Source organism: Neomonachus schauinslandi, chromosome 2, assembly GCF_002201575.2.
Source record: "Neomonachus schauinslandi chromosome 2, ASM220157v2, whole genome shotgun sequence".
Lineage (NCBI taxonomy): Eukaryota > Metazoa > Chordata > Mammalia > Carnivora > Phocidae > Neomonachus > Neomonachus schauinslandi.
In genome coordinates this window covers 46,894,665-46,907,902 of record NC_058404.1, presented here as the reverse complement: position 1 = coordinate 46,907,902, position 13,238 = coordinate 46,894,665, and the positions used below count along the sequence as shown (strand labels likewise).

General features: G+C 42.8%; 1 protein-coding gene across 1 annotated transcript in view; it reads right to left on the bottom strand.

The window, feature by feature from the left end:
- DOCK5 (dedicator of cytokinesis 5) overlaps positions 1-13,238 on the bottom strand; it is a 113,505-nt gene that overhangs the window by 31,994 nt on the left and 68,273 nt on the right. Inside the window, exons 26-32 of the mRNA XM_044912561.1 lie at positions 11,282-11,340; positions 10,830-10,984; positions 10,164-10,249; positions 7,829-7,988; positions 7,056-7,096; positions 6,292-6,382; positions 3,174-3,293 (exon numbers count right to left, since the gene is read on the bottom strand). Of these exons, the coding sequence (XP_044768496.1) occupies positions 3,174-3,293; positions 6,292-6,382; positions 7,056-7,096; positions 7,829-7,988; positions 10,164-10,249; positions 10,830-10,984; positions 11,282-11,340 (712 nt within the window). The remainder of the gene's footprint in view (positions 1-3,173; positions 3,294-6,291; positions 6,383-7,055; positions 7,097-7,828; positions 7,989-10,163; positions 10,250-10,829; positions 10,985-11,281; positions 11,341-13,238) is intronic.

The window sequence follows — 13,238 nt, the reverse complement described above, 5'->3', positions numbered from 1 at the left end:
TCCCACAGGCTACAGAATGTGTAATACCATGGGAGACTGAATGCAGAAGCAGATAGGAGGATCCCACTATCTCCCAGATGCTAAAGAGATTTGCGAACATGTCAAACAATGCCACTCGAATCACTAATTTTTTGGAAAATATAGTAATTTTTAATAAATATGATTTATATATAATAGAAAAATTTTGTTCAGAGAACAAGTAAGTAAATGTTTTAAGATTCTCTGCTTTAATTTCTAAGTATACTCTTAGTATCAGTAGATATAATCCATGTGAAAAAAAGCTCTTTGGGATCCTCAGTGATTTTTGAGAGGGTCAAGGGGCACAGAGACCAAAGACTTTGAGCAAGTTTTTCATCTGTAAAAAAGATGTAATATCTACCTCATAGGGCTTTAGGGACAATTAAATTAGGAAAAAAAGTCTGGAAATAAGCCAAAACAGTAACTAGCACTAAATAGATTGTAGCTATTTTATTATGATGATTATTTGCCTGATTTTTTTAATTAATTTTTTTTGTTTCAAGTTTTTATTTAAATTCCAGTTAGTTAACATATAGTGTAATATTAGTTTCAGGAGTAGAATTGAGTGATTCATCACTTACATACAACACCCAGTGCTCATCACAAGTGCCCTCCTTAATGCCCATCGCCCATCTAGCTCATCCCCCACCCACCTCCCTCCAGCAACCCTCAGTTTGTTCTCTGTAGTTAAGAGTCTGTTTTATGGTTTGCCTCTTTTTTTTTTCCTATGTTCATCAGTTTCGTTTCTTAAATTCCACATATGAGCGAATGTCTTTGTCTTTCTCTGACTTATTTTGCTTAGCATAATACACTCTAGCTCCATCCATATCATTGCAAATGGCAAGCTTTCATTCTTCTTTATGGCGGAGTAATATTCCATTGTATATGTTTCTTCTTCCCCCTCCCCCTTCCACGCCTTCTTTATGCATTCATCAGTTGTTGGACATTTAGGCTCTTTCCATAATCTGGCTATTGTTGATAATCTGCTGTAAACATCAGGGCGCATGTGTCCCTTCAAATGAGCATTTTTGTATCCTTTGTGTAAATACCTAGTAGTGCAATTGTTGGGTCGTGGGGTAGCTCTATTTTTAACCTTTTGAGGAACCTCCATACTGTTTTCCAGAGTGGCTGGCTGTACCACCTTGCATTCCCACCAACAGTGTAAGAGGGTTCCCCTTTCTCCACAGCCTCGCCAACATCTGCTGTTTCCTGTGTTGTTGATTTTAGCCATTCTGACAGGTGTGAGGTGGTACCTCATTGTGGTTTTAATTTGTATTTCCTTGATGATGAGTGATGTTGAGTATCTTTGCATGTGTCTGTTAGCCATTTGGATGGCTTCTTTGGAAAAATGTCCATTCATGTCTTCTGCCCATTTCTTTAACTGGGTTATTTGTTTTTTTTGGGTGTTGAGCTTGATAAGTTCTTTATAGATTTTGGATACCAACCCTTTATCAGATACGTCATTTGCAAATATCCTTTCCCATTCCAAAGGCTGTCTTGGCTTATTTATTTAACCAACAGGTTCCACTGCTAAACCAGGAAGAGTGGCTGCCAGTGGCAGTCCATAAGAACTCTCCAGACCCCTGAAGTGAGTCAAATCTAGGATCTGTTTTGTTTGGATAGCACATGGCTTGTTTCTTCTTCCCCCTCCCCCTTCCACCTTTTCCCCCCATTTTAAAAGCCTTTTAGCTAGACACGCGTTGTCCAGATGACCAGACTCCACAACTTCCTGCCTAGTTCACATGTTTATTTTACCTTTTTGAGAGCCCCTGGGGCAATTAATTAGGTTGCTGGTTACCTGCGGTGTTAGGCGAGTAGTGGCCTGGGCATGGGATGTGCAGCTGGGGCTGGCCAACAATCTCCAGAGAATGCACTGAAAATGATGGTACTAACTAGCTCCCGGCACTCAGAAGATTTAAAAGGTGAAATTATGGTTATGGAGAGTGGGGCCCTGGGCTGCCCATTATATTCTCCATTGGGTTAAGTGTCCTCAACCTAACTGATCTTTAGTGACTTCTTTAGCCTAATTTATCTATTCATTTGCTTTCCCACTAAAAGTACCAGAATTCAAAGAAACACATGGGAATAATAAAGAGTAAGTCATGAGTCACTGTTTGAAAATAAAGGATTTATCTGGTCTTTGTCCTGAGTTCCTGGGAGGGAGCTTCTAAACCCCTGGAATTTCTCTAGTGATGGGAGTGTCTGTGTTGTTTCTGATGGGCCCCTCAGACCACACCAGAGTTTATACTAATGAGGGGACTCACAGTGGGCCTCTAGATAGTCTCAGAACGGGGCTGGCCTTGCCAGAACTGCAGCCCACGGGATTAGAAGATCAGGGCCTTGAGCAACATGGTATCAGCTGGACCTCCAGGGAGGAGAGGGTTGCTGGAGACTAAGTGCACTCAGGCGGCCAAAGATTCAACCAACAAAGCCTTCAAATGAAACCCCAACAAAAACTATACACAGAGGCTCCAGTAAATTCTTAATGGTGAACATATCAATTTGCTGGGAGGGTGATGTGCCCTGAATCCACCCACGGGGAGAGGACACAGAGGCTCTGCATTTGGTATGCTCCTAGACCTTGCCCTATGTGTTTTTTCAGTTGGCTGGTCCTGATTTGTGTCCTTTAAGATAAAACTGTAATTGTAAGCACAGCACTTTACCAAGTTTTGTTAGTTGTTTCAGCATATTATCAAATCTGAGGGATTCATAGGACGCCCTCCCCCAATTTTTAATCAGTTGGTGATACGGGTGGGTGGCCCAGAGACCCCTGAACTGTGGCTGGTGTCTGAAGTGAGGGCTGTCTTACTGGGGACTATTTCCCTAACCTGAGGGAACTGTGCTAACTGTGGGGAGTTAGCATCAGAACTGCACTGCAGGGGCGCCTGGGTGGCTCAGTCGGTTAAGCGACTGCCTTCAGCTCAGGTCATGATCTCAGGGTCCTGGTATTGAGCCCCATGTCCGGCTCCCTGCTCAGTGGAGAGCCTGCTTCTCCCTCTCCCTCTGCCTGCCACTCTGCCTACTTGTGCTCTCTCTCTCTCTCTCTCTGTCAAATAAATAAATAAAATCTTTAAGAAAAAAAAAAAAAAGAACTGCACGGCAACACTGCAGTCAATTTCTTCCTTTCCCTAATATGGAAACAGCCCAATACTCACTTTGCCTTTGTCAAAGTATGATATGATTTCTTGATACAGCTTCTCTTTAAGCTCTTGCTGGGTATAGACATAGTAACTGTCCCTCTGAAGCAAATGGGGTACACAGGGCTTATCAGACCACTGAAAAACAAACAAAAGGAACAAAAGAGATTAACACAACATACTGATTAATTAAATTCATTAACCAAAGGAGATCCATGTAAAAAGTATTCAGCCGATAAAAGTCATGGACATATTTGTATACGTTTTTGATTCGGCCATATTATTTAGATTATTTATTAAACACAAAAACTGCCCCCCCCCCACGACATATGCCAGCTTCAAAACAAGTGTTACACCAAATGGGCAACCACGTGAGGCATTCCTGTGAATAGTCAGGAAGGGGGCAGAGTGCTGCCCGACATAACTGCTGGTCACTGAAGGTATCATTCAGACAAGAGGATAAAAGAAAAAAATTAGAAGTATAAAAATGGGAAGGAAGGGGTAAAACCATGACCGTGTGCAAACAAAGACCATATTCTTTGTAATCCATCCCTTCACAAAGCGTGCCAACTGAATGACTATCACGGATAATGAGAGAATTAAACAGCGGCATAAAAATTAACAAATTTAGAAATAATTTAGAGATGGATTTCCCAGGAATAGATAACCATGCTGAAGAGAGAAGACCCCAACAAGAAAAAACCCCAAATGAGAAGATATCCAGGCACAACAACGTGAATGTACTTAAGGCCACTGAACGGTCCACTTAAAAATGGTTAAAACAGTAAAAGCTATGTTCTGTGTATTTTACCATAATTAAATTGAAAAAAAAGGCATAATGAGGAATATGTAAGACTTCTATACAAAAAGTTTAATACACCCTTGAAGGGCACGAAAGCAGACCTGAACAAATGGAAAGTCCTATTATGTTTTTGGATAAGAAAACGCTACTCCATAAACATGGAAATTCTCCCTATATCAATTTTTTTTTTAAAGATTTATTTATTTATTTGAGAGAGCGAGAAAGTACATGAGAGGGGGGAGGGTTAGAGGGAGAAGCAGGCTCCTCGCCGAGCAGGGAGCCCGATGCGGGACTCAATCCAGGGACTCCAGTATCATGACCTGAGCCGAAGGCAGTCACTCAACCAACTGAGCCACCCAGGCGCCCCCTATATCAATGTTTTAATTTCACGATTCCAAAGTCCATATGGAAAAATAAACAAAAAGGAACAGGGCAGAAAACTCTGAAAAAAGAACAGCAATGAAGAGTAACTACCAGGTAGTAAAAACGTACCATAAAACAGTGTGGTCCTGGTGCGTGGACAGACAGAGCGTTCATTCAGACCATGCAAAAGTATATGCCATCTGGCAAGAGACTTGCCTTGTGTAGGCGATTTACTACATGATAAAGATGGAATATCATCCCAAGGCGGAAAATATGGACTATACTTAATAAACGGCATCCCTAAATTCGGTAGCTAGCTGGGGGTGGGGGGCGGGGGGGGGGGAGTTGCATCCACACCTCATACTTTACGCCAGCGTAGAGAGTTTAACTTTCTGAGCAGCACAGATGAAAAGACCTACCGTCACCGAGACACCGGAGCCTCTTTGTGATCACTCCACAGTCAACAAGCCCTCCCATCATCCCATATACAATAAGCCTGTCAGTACGCTGAACTTGAATATGAATTGTGAATGGCTGCCCTGGGAAGTGGTGAGGCAGAGGACTCCTGTTTTTAATGACAAAGCTAAGAACAATGCACATGTGTTATTTTAGTATAAAAATTAAATTATATCAGAAAATGAATTGCTAGGGGCAAGAATGGAGACAGGCAGATGTAACAGGGGGCTACCATCATGCTCTAGGGAAGAGACAATGGACCAGGACACAGCAATGAAGATAAAGAAAAGTGGATAGAAAGGAGATACAGTCAGGATCCCTAAAAGATGCTTGTACTCCCATGCTCTCTGCAGCCGAGACACGGAAACAACCTAAGCGTCCAACAATGGATAAAGAAGATGTGGGATAAATATGCAATGGATGTCATTCAGCCACGGGAATGAAAGAAATCCTGCCATTCTGGCCAACATGGATGGACCTTGAGGGTGTTACAAGCGAAACAAGCCAGACAGAGAAAGACAAATACTATACGATAGCTCTTCCACGTGGACTCTAAAAAAAGCCAAACACATGAAAACAAAGGGCACAGTGGTGGTTACTGGGATTCGGGGGAGATGTTATTGAAGGATGCAAGCACAGCCAGAGCATAAATAAATCTTGGGCTCTAAAGCATAGTGATTACAGACAACAATACTGTATCACAAACTTCACATTTTCTCAGAGACTAGATCTTAATCGTTCCCACCCTGAAAAAAAAAATTAAAGGTAAGTATGTGCCTTGAGAGAGGTGTTCATGGATGCTACAGGTCTGCGATTCTAGCTCAGCCTCGAAGTAGGAGGGTGAATAAAAGATGACAACAGGTATTTGCCTGAGCGCCTGGGTAGACGGAGATGTCCTTTAGTAAAATGGGAAGAAAGAAGAGGGTAGGAATGGATCCAAGAACACCGTGGGGAATGACAGCTTCTGTTACTGCCGTGAGAAGTGCAAGCTGTCTAATAGCCGCTTACAGATTGTGATATGGAAAGAACAGTTCACACGTGAATGCAAAGTCAGAGGACTGGTCAGAGCTAGAAAGCATTATTCGGGATCCACAACATATAGGTGTATTTATATCCACGGCACACTACTTGGACTTTGTAAGGGAGTATAAGTAGGGAAGTGCTGCTATATTCATTTACAACTCATTTCTTGGCAGTTCTACAATTTTTTTTTTTACATATATTAATCAACATGTATTTTGTTTCTTCAATTAGACTGTCAATTACTGGAGGCCTGTAAGGCTGTGCTCTGCTTCCGGAGGATTTTTAAATAAATGATAACTGACATTTTCCCAACCTGGGTCAGAAAATTAGCTGTACTTGTTTAGAAGGCATACGAGCGCTCTTGGATAAAAGGATCTCCCTTGAATAAGGCTCCTTCCCATCCAAAATCATGAAGCGTGCAGGATTTGGTCCCAAAGGGCTTGGACAGTTGACTTCCCCCCCCAATGGAAAAAGGCATCCTGATGCACTTACCTGCAGCAGCTCAGCATGTAGGAGGAGGGTATAGGCGGCTTCTGTGTAGTTTTCAGAGTCTCGGTGCAAATCCCGCAGCTTGTACAAGTACCTGGTCAGAAGGGAAGGAAGGAGGCACTCTGCCGCTCAGGTTCAGCTCATTCCGCAACCAGGCCTCAGCCTGCTTCCCCATCTTTCCCTCCGTCCTTCCTTTCTCACAGATGAAGGAATCCATCACTTCCTGTCTTTCCCCTCCCCCTAGCCCTCTCTGCTGCTTCTTGTCTGTGTGTCTTTCCCACTTCATCTGCTCTACTTTATACTTTATACTCTTCCTTTAATGCAGTGATGCTTAATTTTTTTTTTAAATGTCATGGACCTCTTTGGGAAGCTAGTAAGAGCTATGGAATCTCTCCCCAAGGAAATGCATATAGTTAAAGTCCAAGTTTGTTTCATGCTCAGGGCTTCCAGCATCCCAGGCTGATGGTCCTTGACAGAAGGCACCTGTCCATCCTTGCCTCTGCCCTATGCACCCTTTCTTGACTGCTCTGGCCAGTCTTCTTTCCTTCCCTGGAATCCCAACACTGTCTTCCCTATGCACTCCTACAGAGTGTACTTATGCATCTGTCTAAAGAGTTTACCTTTTCGGGGGAAGGGGGTAGATCACTTACTTTCTGGTGTCTCTCAAAGCAGCAAGCATGGTGTTGGGACTTAGTATTTGCTTACTGAAGAAATAAATAATAAAGCCATGACATAAATGGCAAAAGCAGAAATCTCCTCCAGCTTACCTTATGTATATGTCCTCTCTCTTCTTTTCTTTATAAAAATTCTACCGAAAAAAAGGGTGGCAAAAATACCAATGTAAGTCAAAGGTTATGGAGAAGCTAGCCATGGAAATGGCCAAACCACTACTTTTGCTTTTCAACAGTGTCACTTTTCCAGAGGTTACTGTTTTCCTTTAACAAATACCCCCACAAAGAAAGGCAGTGGCCAGTGATAAAGGTAAGTTGAAGAATTATTTTTAGGACCATGCATCTAAAAAACATGAGGGCCTCTAAATGAACAGACAGCCAACCGATACTCAAGTCAATGGATGGTCTTTTTTTTCTCAAGGGGTCAGTGGAGTCGGGTTCTTCATTTATATTAAGCAGAGGAATGCATAGCAGCCTAAACGGAGGTCTGTGGTCCTGGTTATATATATCTAGGGAAAGGCAAGACCACAGAGTTCTACCACCATGAGGATTCCATAGACTCCCTCCTCCAGTTTCTGATGCAATATTGCCAACAACAAAGCAACCACATATAAACAAGACAGACAAAAAGGTGAAGGATAGCTTTCGAGTAAGAGCTGAGCCAAGAGCTTATGTTTCACTTTCCATCCCTATGTCTGTGGGAGCGGATATCTGAGTCCAAAGTAAGTCAGCAGTTCCAACTGGACTCAGCAGGACATAGACTCCATACAGGTGGCCCCAGGGTACCTTTGTGCCTACTCAGAGCTGAGCCACGCTTGCAGGGGTGGCCCAGCAGTGCCCTCTTGCCAACCTGGGGGCCTGGCACCTACCAGCACGTTCACAGTACAGCTCATGCGGTTCTCCTTGCTCTCGTCATGCATGATAATGGTTCTGTAGTCCAACAGGTGCTCTAACAGGCTGCTGACCAGGAATGCGAACACTTCTCCAGAGGTGGAGAGGTATTTATGTTTCCGGCAATGTTCTAGGAGCCTGGAAAGGTGGAGGTAGAGACAAATGCCCATGTGGTATACTGTCTGTCATGCCAGCACCGTTAATGAGCACTGTCCAAGGTCCTGGCAGCAGGTGGCGCCAGACCAGGAGACACACACCCTTCTGTGTAAGGCCATCCTATCCCAGGGCTCCGCTTATGCCGTCCCTCCTGGTGACTCAAATCCTACATTGTCTTCAGGGCTTTGGCTCAAGTCCCACTGTCACTTGGAATCTCAGCCCACAATGCCCATCTTTGAACTTCTATCTGTACTTGTTTTTTGTTTTTGTCTTTTGTCGATACCACAGAAATGAGAACCTTTGCCCAAAAGGTTTATGTATGCTATCTGATCACTCTACTGAAACTGAAAGAGACCATCTTTTTATGTCTTTATTCTCCCTAAAGCCTAGCACTTCAAGGGCATCCTGTGGGCATTCTGGAAAGCCTTGGATCAGTGCCCAATCTAGAGGACCCTAGGAATCTAGTGCACATCCACACACATGCCTCTTCACGACGAAAGTGCTATTTAGTCAACAACAAAAATGCAAAATTATAAATAAATAAGCTGAGGATAAACTTTTGATCTAAACCTTCTCCTGTTGGACCCAAATAGAGCAAAGCTATTCTATAGGGGCTTCTTGGATTTGACAAGAAGAAATCTTGGAGAACAAGAGAAAAAGAAAGAAATGGGCTCAAAGAATTAGCCCAGACTTTAGGATTACTCTTGAACACTGGAGATTTGTGTAGTCACATTTTTCTGAGTTAGTGATTCAGGAAGAATGAAGAAAAAAAGATCTTACAGTGAAAAATCAGATTGGGATTTAAAAAAAAGGGTAGTTTATCATCTGTAAATTGTGTGTATATATGTGTATATGTATGTAATTTCTCCATTCAATTCCTGTACGAGATCTGAATTACAAGAGTGATAATGTGGGAAGGTTTGAAACTCAAACAGGTAAACTTAACGGAAACAGGATAAAAAGATCAACGAATGGGTCTTGTCATCCACTAAAAGCAAAATAAGAGTTCTGGTTCTTGAAAATATAGTTGAGTCATCAATTCAGTTCCATTTCTGAGCACCCAGTGTGTTGGCTCCTTAAATCTTAAAAAAACAAAAAAGAGAATGGAGTTGGGAGTCCCTGTCCCCAAGCATAGTCTAGTGCATGCCACTCCCACAAAAGAGGCAGACAACAAAATGATGGAGGCATACGCCCAGTCAACAGGTGACACAGCTGGTCAGTATCACAAAGGCTCAGAGACCCCAAGAAATGAGTAGGCTCAGGTGGTGAGCACCATGGATGATGGAGGACTTGAGGAAGGTAACAGTGACCAGCACAAACCCAGAGCAGCGACGCTCCGTCAGCACAGGCTCGGTAACAGATGCTGTGCGAACGCATCACCTCATTGAATCCTCAACCAATACCAGAGCGTACATGCTATTCGTGCGGATGAAAAAGAGAGAGCCATCAGAGAGGTCGTCGGAACACTGGTCCAAAGTCACGCTCCTGGGATATGGCGAAAACGAGATCTGAAGGTTTCTCTAACTCCAACCTCCAAGTGTTTTTAACCACCTTTTAATGTTGTAATCCCACATGTGCAAAGGAGAATTCAGAGGGCAGGAGGGGTGCGCGGGGCATGTGTGGGTGGGTAGGGAGTGGCGGGGATACTGTGAGCGCAGGAGGGAATAGAAATGGTGGATGTGGGGGGAGGTGGGCAGGGCAGTGCAAAGATCAGCCTGGCTGGAGATATAACAGGTGTTCTTCGAGGCCCTCTATAGGGCAGAAGGTATTTTTAAAGGTAAAGCGGACTTTGAAATGTTTTTTTCCTTCCTCCTTTAAAATGGTGCTTTGAAGCCATAATTAGAGGCACTTTTGGTGAAGTTCAGCGATTCAAACACTGGGCAAAATGCCATTGCTCTGTACATGTCCCCCTTCTGCTCCATCTGCTCTGTTCTCAAAGGGCCGGCTGGCCAGGAAAACACGGACATTTGACTCACTCAGACAAACAAATGTCAGCAGTGGATGGTGGAAACTCCATTAACCCCACCGAGGACCATTTGTGGTGGTGACCCCAGTGCTTCTGGAACTACTCGACCAGTCTGTAAGGGTAGCAGAAATCTGCTTCTCTCCCTCGCTAAATGATGCATCAACCTGAGACTTTGTTTCTGAAATACTCACAGTTTTTCCAGAAGGACCTTGTATTGTTCATCTCCTCTGCCCCCTTCCACCTCTTGGTCCAGCTTTGTGATCAACTCATTCTCAAACTGAAAGAAGAGTCAGAATTTCACAGGAGAATGCCAGGTATCCTTAGAAGAGGACATGTAAGACACCCAGCCAACCTTTCTAGATTCGACCCAACCCCTTTATTGAACTGTGAACGCTTTCCAACATATTCTAGGGGAAGATCGTACTTCACGTCATCCATTAATCATGTACCAGGGCTCTACTGAAATGCTCTAAACTAGTCTCATGTCATTTTGCTTTACATTGCAGGAAAAAAATGCCCTTTCCTCCTCTGAAGGAGACCTCAAAATAAGAGACCACTGCATCAGTCCCCCAATCCATGGCATTATTTTCGCAGCTGTGCTGCAACAGATAGGATTAAGATGTGTGATGTCAAATTTTAATTACCCAGGGATGCAGTGCTGTTTTGGGAAACACGTGTAGCAAAAAGACGGTTTCTAGAACATCCGATTCTGTCTCTAATTATTTTACAAAATGAAAAGTAAACAGTTTTTAGACCAACTTGGATTTGTATTACTTGGGCAACTGCTTCTCTTTAGAGAAAGAAAGAGCAAGTGTTGACTATCTGTGCATCCGGAAGATTCCAGTTCTACCACTTACCATGTGGAAATTGCCATTCCCGCTAAAGTTGAACTCACACTGCATCATGTCAAAGAAAATGGGGATGGTGGCTTTCCGGAGCTCGACCTCAGGGGTCAGGGTGACCTCCAGAATAGGACCCACCATGGAGGGGATGAATTTGATTTTGTGGGGACCTGAAATGAAAGTAAGTGAGGGTACTGAAAAGTGATTTCACTGGAAGTCAAGCGTCACCACATTCCTCCACCGGGCCAGAAGGAAAAAAAAGGTCCCGTGGGTAACTCAACTCAATTCAGAAATGAGTGCCTAAATATTATATTCTGATGTCATAATACAAGAGCTATACGTCAACTTTCACTTCTAGACACACAAAGAGGTCTCAGGGTTACTGGGACTTAAAATCGAAAGAACCCATCATGGGGTGCTCATTACATAGGAGTTGTGTGTGGGACGGTTCAAGGTCATACACTCACCCAGGTTATACCACATGTCCCGGATTCTGAAGCCGATTTCCTTTCTCATGTCCCCGTATCTAGGAAGAAGATCATAAACAAGAAAAAGATCTGCAGTGGAAATGAGTGCATATATTAAAATGATGAGGCGAGTAAAAATGGCCTTTTGCTTCTCTCGGTCACATTTATGACAGGTTTGAGGCAAGGTCACTTTAAGAGATGCAGTCAATACCAAAAAGAGCCCCCAAAGAGAACTGGGCCACACGGAGAGGGGGACTTTACCAGCAGGAGGGGGCCAAATGCGAACACTGAAAAGTAACAGAGAAACAAAATTGTCAAACTTATTGAAGGGAGAAGCGGGAGGAGCATTCTGGCCGATGTTAAGCAAAGAAACAAAACAAAACATAACAAGCATGAATGAAAAGGAAGATGAATGAGGTATGACTTATATAGTCATGTGACCAATGTCTAACAAACATGCTGACTTTATACATTTTTTATTTGAGTAACCCATGTGCAAACCAGTACATTCCAGTACTCACACTGAGAAGCTCAAGATATATTTTCTCAGTGGGGGGGGTGCTGCCCCAGAGGAATGAACGTTGGTCCTTGGGGGCACAGAAGGCTTACTGTTCTTACGTATGAAGTTCAAATATACATATAGTATACAAACAGATATGCAGTATATCTGTGGTATTAATATTTCAGGGGGGTGTGATTAGAAAACCAATTTCTGAAAAGGTTCCTTATAGGAGTCGATAATGAAAAAAAAGAGAGAGAGAGAAACATTGATCTAGACAGTGGTTCGTGGCTGGAGATGAATCAAAATCACCTGGATATCTCTTAAAGAATACACAGGCCTGAGGCTACCCCACACCGCAACCACAGAGGCGGGGGGGCTGGGAAAATGAGAAATATGGCCAATGTTCCCAGGGAACTCTAATAAGGACGTATGGCCCATCCTACAACCATATTTCGACATTCTCTGCTCATTGCACCAAACATTGTTTTCAAATTCCTCCTCTGTAAATGCCTTCAGAAACCAGTATAAAATTTTTATTTAAAGACTTCTCCTACAAAAACAAAACAAAAACAAACTTCTCTTACTATTCCATTTTAACAAAAACACCTAATTTTATTAATTTATATTAGGTAAGCATATGTAGTTAATATCTGGCACATAATAAACAATAAATGATAATTACTCCTATTATTAATATGGCTGTTGATGCTACTGCTACTAAAAATAAGAGAAATCTTCAAAGAACCTGATTTGTATTTCTATAACATTAATAAAAATGTCTTCCGAAGGTGCACCTTTGCCCATATGCATATATATTTTATATAGCTTGTCCTTAGTCACACTTCCCTCTGATCAAAACCAAAATCATTAGGCCTAACTAGCTAGTTTATTTATCAGACTTGGCATCAACTAACTTCACTTTTGATTGTTTAACCAAAATCAAATCCATCCTTGAAAGAAGTTATGTCATTTAAGATAGTAAGAGATCCATCTTAAAAATCAATTTTCTCTCCATACCCACCCCATAAGGAAATCTGTAAAACCGGTTTTACTTTTTATCTTTGAGATTTAAATCTCAACCTCTCAGCCACCATATCAGTGTTTTAGGGAGAAACCAGGGGTTGACAGATACCAAATAATTTGCCTAGAGTCCCCGACATCCCGGCAAGGGAACAGAGCTCAAATTTCACAGCCTTTAAATGACACATTTCTCACGTTCTATTTAACTACACAGTCCTGAGTTTCCAGGCTTCCCGTGAACTCTGAAACAGACCAGGAAGGAAAGCAATGAAAAGCTTCCCTAAATCTCTCATCGGTCTCGGTCATATGTCCATGTCAAATTCTGAGCCAGGAATCTGGAGGGCATTTTTAGGGGATGTGTTAGTCTTGGCCCCTCTGCTGGAGTCCGCTTTGTGAAGCGTGAGTGAGAGGCGCTGGGCCTGCAGTGCGGGTAAG